Source organism: Diadema setosum, chromosome 17 (genome assembly GCF_964275005.1).
Source record: "Diadema setosum chromosome 17, eeDiaSeto1, whole genome shotgun sequence".
NCBI lineage: Eukaryota > Metazoa > Echinodermata > Echinoidea > Diadematoida > Diadematidae > Diadema > Diadema setosum.
The window spans coordinates 9,916,090-9,934,159 of record NC_092701.1 but is presented as its reverse complement, the minus strand read 5'-3'; the positions used below and the strand labels follow the sequence as shown (position 1 = coordinate 9,934,159).

The 18,070-nt window shown below is 38.8% G+C and overlaps 2 protein-coding genes across 2 annotated transcripts; both read right to left on the bottom strand.

The window, feature by feature from the left end:
• Positions 1–1,803: 1,803 nt before the first annotated feature.
• On the bottom strand, positions 1,804–4,539 carry LOC140241160 (uncharacterized). The gene has a single exon (XM_072320921.1). The coding sequence runs from the start codon at positions 4,537–4,539 to the stop codon at positions 1,804–1,806; it is 2,736 nt and encodes a 911-aa protein (XP_072177022.1).
• A 39-nt stretch (positions 4,540–4,578) lies between these two features.
• Positions 4,579–16,528, bottom strand: LOC140241159 (uncharacterized). Its single transcript, XM_072320920.1, has 2 exons — positions 16,406–16,528; positions 4,579–6,288 (listed from the first exon to the last, which is right to left on the bottom strand). Exons 1-2 carry the CDS (start codon positions 16,526–16,528, stop codon positions 4,579–4,581), a joined length of 1,833 nt encoding a protein of 610 aa, XP_072177021.1.
• Positions 16,529–18,070: the final 1,542 nt, after the last annotated feature.

Genomic DNA, 18,070 nt, shown 5'->3' with positions numbered 1-18,070 from the left:
ACATACATAATAAAACTTATGATGAATCTAATTAACTCCTATGGCTTTGGCTCCATATTGACTCATTTAACAAAACAAAACAGAGGGAAAATGAGCTTAAAAAACAAGAAAATGAATGGGTCAGTAACTGAAAATTCCTCAAAACATTGATGCCCTTGAACATACTCATCCTCCTGTACAAATTTGTGCTTTGTTTAACTTCTAGAAAGCATGTGGTACTGCACTGAGAAGTTGAAGCAGTATAGTTACACAAAAATACAAATCCTAAACATAAAATATGACTATTAAATCATCCGGCTGTAAAAAATACAACAGATCTACCTTCCTCCAGACTGCTGTATTACACACAAAACAAATTTGGCATTTTAATCATATGCCTTAACACACTTATATTTACAGAGAAATAATTTACAGTTTTGTTTCAAACTCAGAATCCTTTCTTTGGTTCTATTTCTACTAACCTGTTTGTCCAAATCAAACTGGTTTACTGTAGCCTCCTTTTTATCATAACGCCTGTTTATCATAACACTTATAAATATAAATCTCTACAATTCTTGTACTTAACTACCCAAACAAATGTTACATACACATACAGTGTATCATTACTGAATTCATAATCAATCAATCACCCTCCTTGGTATGAAACCTTTTTGCATTAATATCATGTTTTAAACACTTAACATAAATTTCAAGTGCAAACATAAATGTCAACCAACTTGAGTGTAAAATCCATGCATTTGTCATGGTCTGCAAAAATACAAACAACAAATATACTGGCGAATATGGTAACAACTAATCTTCAGTATTGTTAGTGTACTGCATGATACAACGTGTGTCTGTATACTGCACATATCAATATGTTTAATAACATAACCACCTTATTACATATTCAATCTGTTTACAATAAAAACATTCTACTTATTCTCAAAAAACTTACAACAAAAACAAGTTATACACATTTTCTTTCACCCCTTTTTTTTTTTTGAAATAGACTGTGCAGTGTATAACTTCGTCCCTTTTTTTACCACAAAACATGTAATTCAGTAAATTATTCAAATCAAAAACCCCTTTTTTCGGAATCCCTTTACATATGAAATTCTATCAACCTTAATCTAAATAAAAATCATGAACATCAAAAACTTGTATGCATCATACGATTCTCACTACACATTGTCTCATGTTTCACAAGCAAAACATAATCAAATACCTGCTACACTTTCATGTTGTGAATAACATTAAACAAAATTGAACTTGAAAACAGTTTTTGAGTCCACATGTCTTTTCAAGTTCATTTGAGTCTACTGTAGTAATCTTCTCACTCTTCAAATAATTCTGGTGCTTCTGTCCTTGGCTTTCATTTTGAAATCGTTAATCGCGTACCTTACAACTCGCTGTAAGATAATTGCGGGTGGCAATCTACCTCGTGAATTGCTGGCATTCCTGGACGCTCTGCTAATGGTGTATCCGAGCACTTCGAGTCTTCCATTATCCTGGCTCCATAATGCACGATTTCACACAACAGTATGTAGCTCAATATTACTCTTTTATCGCTTTCATGAATATACACGTACGAATCCTAAAACGCGTCAAATATCGCTTGATCTGTGGTTAATTTGTATCGCGAACACACGCTTTCCTGAGTGCTGATCCAAACGCATATCACCATATTCACATTAGCTCTGCTATCAAAATGCACATCGCACATTTATTGCAAATGTGCACCTTAACATTACAAATAGCTCTTTTTGAAAACACCAGATTGTTTATTCACATTTCCAGCATATCAATCGCGGGTGTCTTCATTCACGCTTCCTGCTCCAAAAGAAGACACAATTTGGTCACCGGCCTAGTCAGCACTGACGTCGCGGTTTTCACCTTCGCTCTGCGGACGGATCCCTTCTTGTCTGGCATAACCTCTTGGACACGCGCCATGGACCAAGAACATCTAGGTGCTGTTTCATCTGCGATGAGTACGATGTCACCAACTTGGAGGTTACGACCGGGTTGTAACCATTTCTGCCCTTGTTGTAGCGAAGGTAGATACTCCTTTATCCACCTCCTCCAGAACAGGTCGGCCAGGTATTGCATCTGCTTCCAGCGCCTCTTCGCGTAGACATCCTTGACATCAAAGGTCCCGGGGGGCAGCATCATTGAAGTCTTCATCGTCAGTAGGCTGTTTGGTGAGATTACATCCAGATCATTGGGGTTGTCAGAACATCTCGTGAGAGGCCTACTGTTGATAATGGCCTCCACTTCACATAGGAGTGTATTGAGCTGTTCCTCGTTCTGTGACGTCTTTAGATATTGTTCTGCCAGAATTGCCTTTAGTATCTTTCTGACTGTTCTTATTTGACGTTCCCATACACCTCCTTGATGGGAAGCAGCTGGGGGGTTGAAGTGCCACTTCATGCCATGGCTTGCATGGAAATTCATCATTTGTTCTTGATTCAGGCCCTTTAATGCTTCACTCAATTCCTTGTCAGCTCCTACCAGATTTGTCCCATTATCTGAGAACATCTCCTTCACAGGTCCTCTTCGGCTGACGAAACGACGAATTGCATCAATACAAGAGCTGGTGTCTAGGCTTGATGCAACTTCAATATGCACCGCTCTACTGGTCATGCATGTGAAGATTACACCGTACCTTTTCCGCATGCTTCTTCCACACTTTATCTCAAAAGGACCGAAATAGTCCATGCCAACTTTGGTGAATACCGGCTCGTCACCCTGGACTCTACTCCTTGGAAGCTCAGCCATCTTCTGATAACCAGCTTTTCCTTGGGCCTTTCTGCAGATGATACACCTTTTTGCTATGTTTCGGGCTAATACTCCGACTCCTACTATCCAGTACTTCTGTCTTATTTCTGCTACCATGTGGTTTTGTCCCTGATGACCAACTCTCCTATGTACATGTTGCATCACAAGAGTGGTTACATGGTGCTTTCTTGGTAGAATGTACTGATGTTTTGCACTGCTTGGCATCTGAGCATGTTGCAACCTTCCACCGACTTTGAGTAGCCCATCACTTAGCATTGGATCCAGGCTGCTGATAGTAGAATTCTTTGGCAATCCCTTCCCATGAGCAAGACGTTTCATCTCATCTGGGTATGATTCAAGCTGTACATGTTGAATTATTGCCAGTTCAGCCTCTTCAATGTCTTTGCACGTCAAATTGAATCTTTCCTCTTCTGAATTGCCAACTTTTCCCTTCATCTTGTCTTGTAGCCCTTTCTTGAGCTTCAGTATCCAGGAAACTCCTCTTTTCAATTTGTTCCAGTCAGAATAATGTGACAGGAGTGCATTTACAGGATTTTCCTCATTTGTCCTTGTGGTGTGAATGTGTATCTCATTCACTTCTCCCTGTGGCTCATCACCATCTTTCTCATCTACAGTAACTTTCACATCAGATGGCCACATTTCTTCAGATTCCTTCAGAAACTCTGGTCCTTCAAGCCACTCTTTTTTCTTGGTCAGCTCACTGGCATCAAGTCCCCTGGACGCATGGTCAGCCGGATTTAACTTTGTGGGAATGTACTTCCACTGGATTACCTCTGATCCATCCCTGATGATACTCAGCCGGTTCGTCACAAAAACGGGATATCTGGCCGTTTCATTTGAAATGTATTTCAGTACCGTTTGGCTGTCCGTCCAGAACACTGACTGGTCCATATCCATTTTCATTTCTCTCCTTATCATAGTGTCCTGTTTCACTGCTAGTGTAGCTGCAGTCAGTTCCATCTTGACGATAGTATGAGGTTTCAGAGGTGCAACTCTCGCCTTTCCTGCTACGTATGCCACATGAACTTCATCGTCTTCATTTATCTGTCTTAAGTAGGTCACAACGCCATATCCGTTCTTGCTCGAATCTGCAAAATGATGCAAATGTGCATTTGTCACCTTCCCGAAATTCTTTGGTTTGAGGCACCTGTCGATCTTAACCTGCTCCAGGTTATGCAGCTCATCCATCCAATGTTCCCATTCCTTTCTCTGTTTCTCGGGAATAGACTGATCCCAGTCTAATTTGGCTTGACATAATTCTTGAAGAATCATTTTTGCCTTCAGAACGTATGGTGCTGCAATTCCGAACGGATCATAAACTGAGCTCATCACAGACAAAATATTTCGTCGAGTAGCCTTTCTGGACTTTTCTTTCAGTTTGAAGCCAAGCCGATCTTTTTCTGGGTCCCATTGTACATCAAGAGCTCGCTCAGTAGGAAGAATTTCCTTCTTCAGGTCCAGGTCCTTTATCTCGACAGCATGATCCTCTTTCGGAATGGAATTCAACACTTCCCTGTTGTTGCTTGACCATTTGGTTAACTTGAAACCTCCTTCTGCCAAGACTTGTTTCATCTCTTTCACTAGAGTGATTCCTTCTTCCTGTGTTGGTACCGATTTGAGGAAATCGTCAACATAGAAGTCATTCTCTATCGCATCTAGCACTGCTTCTCTTGCGCATCCTTGGTTGTCCTTTGCTATTCTCTTCAGTGCATAATTAGAGCAACTGGGGGATGACGTTGCTCCAAAAAGATGCACCAACATCCTGTATTCTACAGGTTTCTTGTCTATGTCCCCATCTGGTCACCACAGGTAGCGGAGCATGTCGCATTGGTCTGGCGTGACTCTGACTTGATAAAACATGGATTGAATGTCAGCCATTACAGCAACTTCATCCTTTCTCCATCTGAAGAGAACACCTATCAATCCATTGGTAAGATCTGGTCCTTGAATGAGTTCTTGGTTCAGAGATTTCCCTTTGTAGGTGATAGGACAATTGAAGACTACCCTGATCTTCCCAGGTTTCTGTGGATGGTAAACCCCATGATGCGGTATGTACCAAATTTTCCCATCATTTCTGTTCAACTCTGTTTCTGGTACTCTTTCTGAATATCCTTGTTTTTCCAGATCATTCATGAATGTGGTGTACTGTTGATGCATTTCCTCATTCTTTAGCAGCTTTCGTCCAAGTCTTTCGATGAACCCTTCAACTTGGCTCCTGTTGTTGGGCATCGTCACATCTCTCTGTCTCAGAGGTAAGTCCATCTGATAATGATTGCCTTTCTTTGTCGTGGACTTCTCCATTATATCTAGGAAATGTTTGTCATCAACTGACGGACCAGCCCTTGTTTCACTGAGTCTCTCGGTGAACTCCATGTTACAGAACTCCCTGAATTTCCGTTCCAAGTCATCTTGTCGTGGAATGATGGTCACCTCCTGCTCCTTACAGAAACACACTTTGAACTTGTCTGCTTGAACCTGTGTGTGTAAGCCATATATCAGCCATCCCAGCTTTGATCTGATGGCATAAGGTTCTCCAACATCACCAACTTTGATTTCCAGTGGCATTGTTGCTGAAGGAACATTGGCTCCAATCATGAGTGACACCCTCGGGAGAGTGTTCTTGCCACTTAGTTCTGGTAGCTCTGTGTCTTTTAGATGTCTCCATTTTTCCAGATCTCTTTGCATTGGAGCATCTTTCACGGTCACTGGTATGCCATCTCTTACATACATTGGTGGAAGGCTGATGTATTCCTCTTGTATTCCACCTATCTGCATTTCATCTACCGTGACTTCTGTGTCGATTACTTCCTCCAAGTTCAATGTCTTGATGACTAATTTAGTCTTTCTGGTTCTTGCTTGCAGTCTCTCTACCAGTTCAGTATCACAGAATACTGTTCCGCATCCACTATCTATGAATGCGTAAGTTGATATGCATTTCTCACTTCCCCTGCGTTTTATGACAACTGGAATTATTGTCATGCATGTCGATGTTGGTTGAGTTTTTTCTCCAATCCCTTTTTTGACATTGGTGGATCCTGATGAGACCTTAGTAGCTTCACTATGCAGCTCCGTTGAAGTTGAAGCATCATTTTTATTTTTCCTTTCATCTGTCTCAGCTCCATCTCTGTCTTTGATTCTTCTGGAGTCGTGCATCAGCGTGTTGTGCTTCCTTTTGCACAGCTCACAGACCACTTGGCTTTTGCACTCCCGCTTCATGTGTCTTGGTTTTAGACACCTGAAACACAGTCCCTTCTTTCTCACTTGCTCCGATCTTTCTTCGACTGTCAGTGCTTTGAACTTTCTGCAATCGTTTATATTATGTCGTGTATTTGTACCACAGAAAGAGCAAGTTGGTGGTTTTGTGCTGTTTTCATCCCCACTCTGGTTTGCAGTCCTGGTTCCGAAAACCTTTGCAGTGCTTTTCGTTCTTGCAGGTTTGTCCCTCTGATAGATAGCGTTCTTCTTGTACCCCAGACCTTCTACCATCGGGTCGTTCTGGTTCCTCGCCGTCTGTGTAACAAGATGTACCAAGTCTTCCAGGGTTGGACTTCTGTTACATCTCTTGTGAATCCAACTATTGATATCCACTTTTGCTGGATGTAGATAGGGAGTTTGCTGGCAACGATTCGCAAGAAACCAGGGGCATCCATCTCTCTTATCTCTCCAGCATCTCGTACATAGGAACAATTGTTGAGGAAAATGGAATATTTCCTCAATCCCTGTCCATCCCCTGTCTTGATGGGTTCCCATGCCTTGGCCTTCTCCATATAAGCATTAATAATGCTACTTCGTTGCCCGTAGTCTTGTTGTAGCATGTGTTTTGCTGTTTCAAAGGCTCTCTCTTTTGGCTGGATATGTGGACATTCCCGGATTAGATCGTATGCTTCACCCCTGGTATACTTTAGCAGTTATTCTAGCTTCCTCGCAGGATCGTCTGTTTTGGATTCTACAACGTACTCGAAGTTCCTTGTGAAGGTCAGGTATTCAAGGGGGTCTCCACTGAATGTTTCCATCTCTGGCACTGGCAGGCTATTTTGGGCTGTGAATTTCATCATCTCCCTGAGCACGATTGGAAGCATTCCTTCTTTAGTTTTAAACTCAACCCTCTCTTGTTGTAGCGTAGGAACTTCCTCTGCTTGACCTCGATTTGACCTTTGTTGTTCCAAAGCTTCATTCCTCATACTCTTCATATGAGAGACAGGTTTCTGTCCACCTTTATCAGGTTGCGAATGTTCCATTCTGATATGATGTTGTTCAGTTTGTGCATGAGACAGAGGATCCTTAATTACACTTCGTGACTCTTGGGTTTGTTGTACACCTTGTGCAGTATTCTTCCCCTGTTCATGGTCATGATGAAAAGGTTTTTCTTCACCATTCTCTTGTAGTTCTTCATCCCGCAGAAGCTTCAATTCTGTTTTCAACGCTATGGCTGTCTTCTGTCTTTCAAGCTCTGCTTCTTCTTCTTTGATACGCTGACTCATTCTTAATTGTTGGATTTCCTGTTCTATTTTCAATGATCTTAGCTTCTTTTCAAGTTCAGTTGTCTCTTGTAGTGCTATTAACTTTGCCTTTAACTCCCTCTCTCTCTGTTTTTGTCTTTCTTTCTTCCTAGCCATAGAAGATGCCGATGATCCACACGATACACTGGATTCATTCTCATCATGCTCATACTCCTCATGATCCATTCTCTCCATATTTGGATCTCTATTCATTCTTGTTACGTCTAGTTTTTCATGCTGGGCCTCACTACTTCTGGTTCTGCCCCTTTCATCTCTTGTTTCTGCATGAACTCTACTAGCAGTGGCACTAGGCATCTCTATTGGCCATTCTGAGAATATGCCCTGGCTCTTCTTTCCACCATTCTTACTTTCAGAATTTTCACTTTCATTGTTTGATTCCATTGTTCTACCCCCTTCCTTCATCAAGCGGGGCATTGCTTTATCTTCTTTATCCATGATTTTTTCTTTGTGTACTTTTCGATAGAAACGGCAAATTCAGTCCGATCTCAATATCAATGTTTACGTTACGTTACTCACTGCGTCGTGCCGTACATCACATCGCAAGTAACATAATGTGCAGCGGCGCGGTGGTGAATACCGCTACACCAGCACTGTACTGTAGCCGTGGCTCCGTGCATGCAATGTGATGTTCATGTACCATAAATCAACGCAGTGCCGCTGCCGTCTGACTGCGCCAAGCCGTTGATGGCGATCCTTGATCCGTCGTGATGGGACGTACTTTTGTTTTACGAAATGTGGAGGCACATTATAATTCATTGCAGACTTCGGGCTGGCTGGATACTTTCGTTTATTAACACTCAACAATGCAAGGTACAAATCACTTATGTCATTGGTAGCATTGTAGGTAAAACAAAAGTTTCACTATCCTGGGGCTGGACCCTCTCCGTACTGCCATGTTTCCGTGACCGAAGTACCGTACAACCTGTGTATTCACGTAATCTTGGTTCTCTATATCTATGGTGTCCTTCAATGAGCATTGTTTTTCTTATCTTATCTCTACACGTACTCTTCCACATCTACGTAGCATATAATGTGTCTTTATATCTATTTGGATTGTTATCTTGAGAATTGCTAAAAAACCGTTAATATGAAAAAGTGGACCTTTCAGAATTTTGGGGGGTGCGTACGCACCCGACGCACCCCCCCCCCCCCCCCCCCTGGCTACGGGCCTGGTCAGTTGTATCACAAAACATCATTAAATAATGAAGAATTTCACAATAAAGCCTAAAATATCAAGAGATATCACTATTTTTCTCAATAAACTATAACTGTAGACGATTTATCCTTCAAACAATTTTATCACAAATACTTTTCACATTTTGTACATGTAGCAATACTTAAAATTTTTACTTTGGTTGCTTCTATCCCTAACTCACATTTAAGAATCATTTTGAAGCACGTAAGCTGTGTTTCTGTTTCATCTGCAAATTGCAAATAATAACTATTCCTTTTAAGCCGCCATTCCACTGACTACCTGATCTCATCTGATCTCTGATGTATAACAAATTCCACATAAAATGAACTTTTTTCCTCAAAATCATTTCACTAATGTCTTCTTCTAATACTGTTGCATTTACTTACTTCACGCATACCTTTAGATTTATTTCTCTTTAAGTGCCAGTAGACTCTCTCGTTCCCCCACGTAAGGTATGTAAAATGCTAGGGGATTTTTGTACTTGTTACTTTCTACGCTTACTGCTCCGAGGACACTCGGACCCCTAATGCTGCTGTTGAGACCCAGAGCTTCGATACTGTTTTGAATTATTTTAGATTACTTCTTATCTATGACTTCTAGACCGTGGGCCGAGCAACGAAAACATGCTTAGTTTAAAAGATAGGAGAAAGATCCATCAATTAGAAAAACGAGAAAGAATATTATAAATATATCATTGATGATTATTCTTCCTTGTTTTCTGCACATTCCCATGCAGTATGACAAAGATGCGTCCATCCACAGACTATGCAGCCTGAACTTTCACATGTTGCTGTGCAGGAGTTTGCTGTTGTACTCGGTGAGGTCTTCCTGTATCCCCATGCCGGTATTCTTCAGCAACTTCCTTTTCGTGATCAGCATCTGACGATACTTGTAGTTCGTGACAGTGTTGCCAGATGGTGATTTTGGTAACCAAAAGGGTGAAATTTGGTGATTTTTTAAGTTGTTTGGTGACAAAATTTTAGCCTGGTAACCAAATCAAAATTTGGTTATTTTTGGTAATTTTTGGTGATTTTTGAGACCAATAAAAAGTAATCACATTAACTAACCAAGAAAATGCATTTTGCCCATATAGTTTTTCTCTTATTTCCTTCAGAAACATCATGCGCCCCCTTTTTTTGTCACTCATCACACATAAACACTCATATATCCATACACATCGTACACGTTTTGCATTGTGTGTGTGACTAGCAAGTGTTGTAGCTTTAGCAAATCATCCCTTCCACCTATTTTTCCTATATGCTATGTATCATGTACGAGGGCTGCATGCAAATGAAGTAACGCTTAACCTGTAGCCCTCCTGTATTATTCATTGAAACGATGATATGTTTTGCTGTATATTGTAAAAGCAGTGAAGAAACTTACTTTGTTAACAAGTAATGTTTATTATTGGAAAATTTAGGAAAGGGGATTCCTTAGGGATTCGAACCCGAGACCTCCGGATGCTGAAACGGTGTTCTACCGACTGAGTTGTAGAATGCCCTAGTTCAGTGTTCGTCCAATAAACTCTAAATTCTATATATGATAAGTATGGCACCAACAGAACAGACAAAGTGATGAGGTACAATAACAGGAGCATATGATGGGCACTTGTATTTGATAAATCAGTATTTTTTCTCTAATAGAAATGATTTATATACACTTGTTTAATGTTTAAAGAAATGACATCTTGATTGAGACGATGAAACGAGCCTAATTCTGCTGTATATCATCAGAGTTCAATTAAAAAAAAAATATTTCAATCTATTCTTAAAAGAACTTAAAGTTATCATACTGTTATGAAGTGAGTTCCAATACTTTGGCCCATCGTAAATTAAGGTGTTCTGAGCCAGCAAAGTTCTAAAAAATGGCATATGGAATTCATTCGATCGCATTGTCGGATAATTGTGAATGGATTGATTTCTTCTAAATATTGTTTGAAATATATAGGGAAGATCATTTTTATCATAACTATACACATGTTGTCCTAAATTAAACAAATGCAAATCTTTAATTTTAGATATTTTGTGTTCCAAACATATCTGGTCAGTATGAGACAAAAATGCAGTACGGAGTGACTTATTTTTTTTTTTTTTTTGTAATAGAAGTAATTTATCTATAGAGTGTTTGATATGTATTTCCCCATGCGAGACCATAATCTAAATAAGGCAATATTAGGGATGATTATAATGAAAGCAGGGCCGATAAATGAGGAAAAAAATAAAAGCATCTTTATTTCACCAATGGTTTGTGAAATAAAATAGTTTTGTATCTATCATTATTAATATGAAATTTCCATGAACGCTTACTGTCGACTTAACATGGGAAACATTAAATCAATTTAATTCGAATGATTTCTTTTTAATTGCCATGTAAGGTAATGCAAATCAATATATATAAGGCTTATAATTATGAGTACATAATATTCCAAGGAGCTTTTTCAGTTTCCAGTGGAGTACCACCAAAAACAATGTAAACAGGCAGTGCCTCTGTAGAGTTTGTAAAAAGCATATGTTATATTTTGTTTTGAAGATTGAGAGATAATTTATTTGCTTTTATCCATTGGGCAACATTTTCTAATTCGAAGGTTTTTTTTTTTTGTATTTAAAAGGTAAGATGATTATTGTGCGAAATGATAACAAAAATATACAAAAAAAATAAACAAGAGCGGACCTAATAAATTTCCCTGTGGGACCTCCACATTGGATATTCAGCATAATTTGTGAGGTACAACCATTAAAAAAAAAGGCACATTGCTTCCTGTTCATGAGGTAGCTTCTGAATCATTCCAAGGCGTCCCTTGCACTCCGTAATGATGTGATTTATTTAGCAAAATATGATTAATGATGTCGAAGGCCTGGGAGAAGTCCAGGAGCAAACCTATCAGATAAGAAGATTTGCAGATAGTATGTACCACTTTTTCCACAAAAAAAAAAACAACTTAATAATGCATGTGTAGTGCTATGTTTTCCCATAATCTAAACTGAGAATTTGAAAATATACTATTGAATTCAAAAATTGATATTTCTTGTATGAAATACTTTTCTTTTCAAGAATTTGGAATAATGTACTTAAAGAAATTGGTCGGTGATTATTAAGATTCAATTATTTGTCGCCTTATTTATACAAACACTGACAAATGGATGACTTTTGCTATTTTTATACTTTTGGGGATGATACCTTTAAAAAGGGATTAAAAAAATGTGAGATAAAGGAACCGCAATTGACGATATTACCCCGTTCAGAAGAAAATTAGTGATGTCATTTTGTCCAGCAGGTGTTTTTTTTTTTTGGGGGGGGGGTGGGGACTAAAAGACACAAAATTCATTATCTCCTGGTTAAATGTTGGACTAAGAAACAATGAGCTAGAATTTTGCGGACCTAGAAATTCAGAGAAATATTTTGTTGAGGGAGGAATATGACTTGCAAGATTTTCCCCAATCGAAGAAAATGATTATCAAGGATTTTGCAAATTTGTTGAAAATCTTTAATTAGTTACATCATCAAATCTAATTTTAGTGATGTTAGATTTATCATTTGATACATTCAGTGCTTGCTTTGAAATTTTCCATGTGTTTTGCATATCATGCCTGTAGATATTTTTAATGTTTAGTATGAAATTTTTGTCTTTTCTATGTGTAGAATTTTTGTCAAAGTATTTTTGTGACTAGTATATTTAAGTTTTAATTGCTCAGTAGGTTTCATTTTGAATTTATAATATCATTTCTGTTTATTGAACGCAAAAGTGATTTAGAGATCCATGGTTGCCTGGGTATTTTTGTAGTTAGATGGTTCGTCTCTTCTTTTCGAATATGAATGTCCAAATATTAAATAAAAACCTTCATGAAATATTCAAAGGACAAGTTAACATTATTTGTATAAAAAATACAGGACCAATCTGTCCTGTCTAAACTACCACCTAGACTGGCTATATTTTCGTGTGTGATTCTCCGTTTTTATAAACGACTGCATTTATTACTAACTGTATCATTTAAAAAGAAACTAGTCGAGATGGGGAAATGGTCTGTAATATCTGAGAGCAATATAAAGGAATCAGGAGGAGGAAGAATATCTATATATATATATGCATATTATCAATAAGAAAAGCGGATTCATTAACTACACGTGTGGGTTCAGATATTAAGGTCAAGAAAGAAGCAGATAAAAATTGATAAATAAACATAAAAAAAAAATCTTGTGATATATCATTTTGTTATAGTAGGTCTATATAAAAATCAATCATTATGAAACCATTTTTATCAAATAAAGAGTTTTTTAAAGCAAATCCGAGAGTTAATCTAAGACTGATTTAATATTCGCGCTTGGAGGTCTGTGTACTACACCTATGATTATGTTTTTGCTGCCAGGAACTGTAATTTCAGTAAAAAGAGATTCAATCGAATCAGTCACGCTGTTAAGCTCATCGCGAACTGCATAATCATACCAGGTGATCAGACTATCTTGCCCCATTAGATCACCGCCCGACATGTATGACACTGACCCGATAGTCGACCAACAGAAGTCGGATTCATCGGACTGCGATCCGATACACTACGGTGGGTGGCCGAAATCAATAGAAGAGATGAGAAAATCTCTGTTGAAGGGGATGCTCTTAGGCAGCTCTATATATTTCTGTGGGATGTTTTTTCTTGTTGTTTTTTTTTTCGTGCTCTTCACATGTTCCCCTAAAGTTCTCTGAAATTCTCGAAGCAGTTCCTTCCATTCCATCCATCCATCCATACTGTTGACAGAAAAAATATAATTACATACATGATTTTATTATATATATATATATACCACTTACATCCCCCGTAGGAGCTAAAATCGTGTTTCGCCAGTAATTGTAGAGGAAAGTGTTTTCCGCCTCGCTTAACACCGACGTCAAATGACCACCGAGTTCGACGCAGTGGTTCTCCGCTTCCTGAAAGTTTTCCCTCGGTAAGAAGAGCGGATAGCTGCAGGAGCCGTGGAACCCAGTCCAAAGCAATCGTCAGCTTCATGGTTTCAGGATTCGAGAAGCTTCTATGGATAGCTTTCTTCTGTAGAATGAATGTTACAACCGAGGGAAACTTTGAAGTACTAATCCAATTAGAATAAAAGAAATACAAGATATTGCCAAGTGCACCGGTCATGATTGGCGTAGAACTTCTCCCAACAGAAAAAAAAAAATACGGGCAATCACACACCCATCTGTCAACTAAAAACGACACCTCACCTCAGGAGATAAGGAATGAGAGGGGACCCGTTTTCTTGTATCTGTTTGTCTTATAATCTACAGGCATATTTATATAATGAATGGTAATGTTGATACTCGCATTAATTGTTATGGTTCGAAATAACAAACAATCACGATGAAAATCACACAATGATAATGCAGAAGTTCGGATTAAAGATAAAGAAACACATTTTACGATACTCCGTAATGGAAATATTGTCTTTTCCATAGCAGTCAGATGATCATGCAAACTTCACGTGTCTACCATCTCATTAATTTTGTAGGAAAACTTAAGCTTGCTTTTCCAAAAATAACAAAGCCAAAGTAAAAAGCAGGAACATAATACGAACAGGATTGTGACATAACCATGCTCTCATCTTTAATTCCGAATCGTTCATTTCAAAAGATCGTTCGTAAGTGCAAAGATTTGGTACAATTTTTAGTTCACTCCGACTGAAAGAAAGAAAAAAAAGGGGATTTGAACATTGTGTGTAGAGTCACTTTCCTCATTGATACTTTCTTAATAATCTGACACAGCGCCTTCTGGTGTTAGACACAAAGCAGAGAATATATCCTTTACATGGCATTAGACTATTAAATGTTCAACCCTGGGAACAGTACCATAGGCAGGATGGCATGATGACGCATGTTGGTAACTCGTTTGTGTGGAAATACTCAAATCAAATGTGATTTTCAGCCATGCTAAAGGCAGGTTAGCTCTGTGATAAAGAACTACACTGGTAAATGTGCCTCATGAGGGCTAGAAAGACGTAAATCACTTTGCCAACATGGAAGAACATTCTTTGTTCTTTGTTAGTTTTTGCTTACTTTTTTTTTAGATATATGGCAGAGGCGGAAAAACAAACAACTGAGTGTGAATAGTCCGATCATCGGCACAAAAAAAAGAGGAAAAAATAGAATTAAAAAAAAAATATAGGGGGAAACTCGAGATAAGCACAAATATTTCAAGCACATAATCAAATGCTGCTAAGTCATCAGTCACTGAACTGGTCACTTCATTTCAAGATTAAGTAATCGCCTGAAAAGATTACACACCTCATCACACAAGCACCCTTGATAACTTTAAAAGCTCTAATTCAGAAAACAGTGGTCCAATAATGATAACATACATTCGCGAGCATAGCTCACACGCAGTGCCCATTGTTCATTACGCGCAGCTACTTATATAAAATTGGAAGACCTTGAGGTTAATACAAGGAAATATTGGACGAGCTATGCACAAATATTGGACGAGTCGAAGACGAGTCCAATATATTGCTTAGCGAGTCCAATATTTCCTTGTATTGACCGAAAATAGGACATCCAATATTATCATTATTATCCTACAGAGGATTTTAGCAAAGAATATTTTCACTCATCCTTTCTGTCTCTGAGTGCTATATGGTCTCCTACTGTACTTGATCCTGACATGGGGAATGGTACACTCTCCAGTGTACACTCTACAGTGGTTGGTGTAGATGCGTGACAATTCAGCTTTCGCCCAACGTTCTCTGGCCCACTGCCATGTTTTTGTACCAGGAATTTGTCTTTGCCTTTGGTGCTTTTGAAGTGATAGGTGTTTGGAAAAGGGCACTGCTTTTCGGGTTCAGTTTCGAAATGTACTTTTCATAGGAAGATACTGGACACCCAGGCTTTCCCGATGAGTACATACGTCCTGCATCTCCTCTACTATATGGGTTGTCTTCTCTTGTTTTCTTTGTTAATTCGTCTTTACTTTGATAAACGTACTTTCTTCCGTCGCTGTCCTGATCGTAAATGATCTGGAGTTAATTCACGAAGATTTTCACGACCTCGACGACAGATGAATAGCATCAGTTCGAAGAAATCTTTGTACTGGAGACCTTGAGGAGTATCCTCATCAAATACCCCTGATTTGTAGAGCTGATCTATGTCCTCCTGTGAGATAGGACTCTAAGGCTGCGTTCACATAGAAGTATACTATTCGGGTATTCGGGCTCGTTTTTCGAGGGCACGCGAATAGCTTGAATCGAACGATAGGATTTCCTCACACCGGTTCACATAGGAGGGCACTATTCGAAAGTACCGAATAGTTGCGAAAAGTATAGCAAAGTGGGAATCGAACTTGTTCGATTTTCTTGCAGCGTATACCGTCTCTCGTTTATGAAATAATGACAATTTTGGTCTGGATTTGCCCTTTAGCAAAAATAAGCATGTAGACTGACATTCTGATGCAGTTTAGAAATTGTTAATAAGATTTGCTAGGATGTAGGAGGAAGGAATCCTCATTGCATGGGATGGTGAGTTGACGGTGCGGGTGATGGTGTATTCGGGGCTCGAATAGCGAATACCGAATAGCGAATAGCGAATAGCGAATACCGAATACTTCTATGTGAACGCAGCCTTATGGGTTGTATCTCCCTTTCCGAGTGTCTTCAACTGCACGAGGGCAGCTTGAAAAGCAATATTTGCCTCACTCAATTCGACGTCTTTATTTATGTCTACAATTCTCACTTCTTTGCCATCAGGTCTTTTTAAGACATAGTGTCTGTTCAAACCCTGCCTGATTGCCAGCAGGCTAGCCCTTTTGTAGTGATCTCCGTCTACCTTTTAGACTTCTAGATAGAACTTTCGAAGAATATTTGCAAGATCGGGTTTGTCAAGCTGTTCGAAATCGGTATCTAAGTTTTTCTCAAGCAGATGATATTTGAATACACTCACCGAGATCTTGGTGGCTTTGTGCGTATTCTCACAGTCTTTTTTATTTAGAAGTTTTCCATAATCCTCTGCATCCAGATCTGCAAATCTCCGACGAGCTGTAGATCTATCCATGGTAGCCGCCATGTTACTGTTAGGCCGAGATCTAGCTAATTTATACCAGAATTAGATGTTTTGGAAGTATCCGAGATCTGAGACACAATTCACGTCACATCTACCGTAGATCGAGAAAGATCGAATGGGTAGGTGTTAACATATAACGTAACATGCATGCAAATGCAAGAGCTAGCGGCGGCCGGCTATAATCGCGGGCTATCCAGCAGTCAGTAGCGCTGAGCTGATCGATCGCCGCCTGCACAAAAAATGCAACTTGTTTTCATCGAACCTAAATCTACATGTAATTTCCTGTTATGAAAGTGATATTTTGACCAATTGTTTGAAAAATAATTTTAACTAATTAATATATGAAATTTGTTTTTACAAACACAGAATTTTAGAAAAACAATATTTTAGTTAATCACAGACGTTTTTACTTCATATTTCGGGTCATCTCGTATATCTCAACCAATCACGTTGCAGTTTATAAAAACTTTGGGGAATCCCCCTCTTACCGTCCAATATTTTAGATATTGGTCGCCTCTGCAAAAAAAAAAAAATAATAAATAAATAAATAAATAAATAAATAAATAAAATAAAAAATATTGGTCGAGTTCAACAAACTTTCTAAGTGGGTCGGAGGTTATGAGGTGCGTCGACAAAATAACACTTGTATTTGGGCTCTAAAAATCCTCTGTATGGACAATAATCGCTAATATTGCTTGCCTTTGGGACGTCCCCAATTTTGGTCACGGTCACAGTGTGGGTAATAATTGTCACTGCTGTTGTCTACTTCATTTATTTATTTATTTATTTATTTATTTATATGTTTTATTTTCACAGGGTGGCTCCATCAGTGGGTTAAACACTGTTGTTCTTGGAGGCCCTGCATGAACACATACATACAAATAAACACATGATAATCATACAATACCAACATCAAAATCAAATTTGCAGTATCAAATCTGTATATATCTTAATATACTGTATACAGATATAAATTAAAGGCTCAAAATTTAACAAATATTATACAACACATTACATCCTCATATCCTTAAATTTCCCCTACCTCAGAAAGAAAGAACAGAAAAACAACAACAACAACAACAACGACAGAACTATACTTGGGCACAGTGGAGTGCCCTCCAGAATTGGGCTGAGAAAGAATGTTTAGATGGGGCATGCCTTAAGTTTATTGGTAAACTGTTCCATTCAAGTGCTCCGGTGTGTGAAAAAGACTGTTTCCCAGCATTAGTTCGAGTTCTAGTTACTATTAGCCCGTCAGAGACTGCTGATCTAGTCTGGTAGTTGTGTGTATTACAAACTTTCTGAAACAAGAGTGACAGATACTCTGGAGCGTCCCCATTTAGTGCCCTATAAACCAGTTTGCACCTTTGAAGCTTCCACCTATCCTCTATCGTGGTCCAGTTTAGTTGACTTAGTACGTAGTCAGTAGATGTACGTGTGTCTACCCCTAAGACTATTCTGGCCATTCGTTTGTGTTGTCTCACAATAATATCTTTCGTAGTAGAGGGACATTTTGACCAGGCGACGCTGCAGTAGTCAAACAGT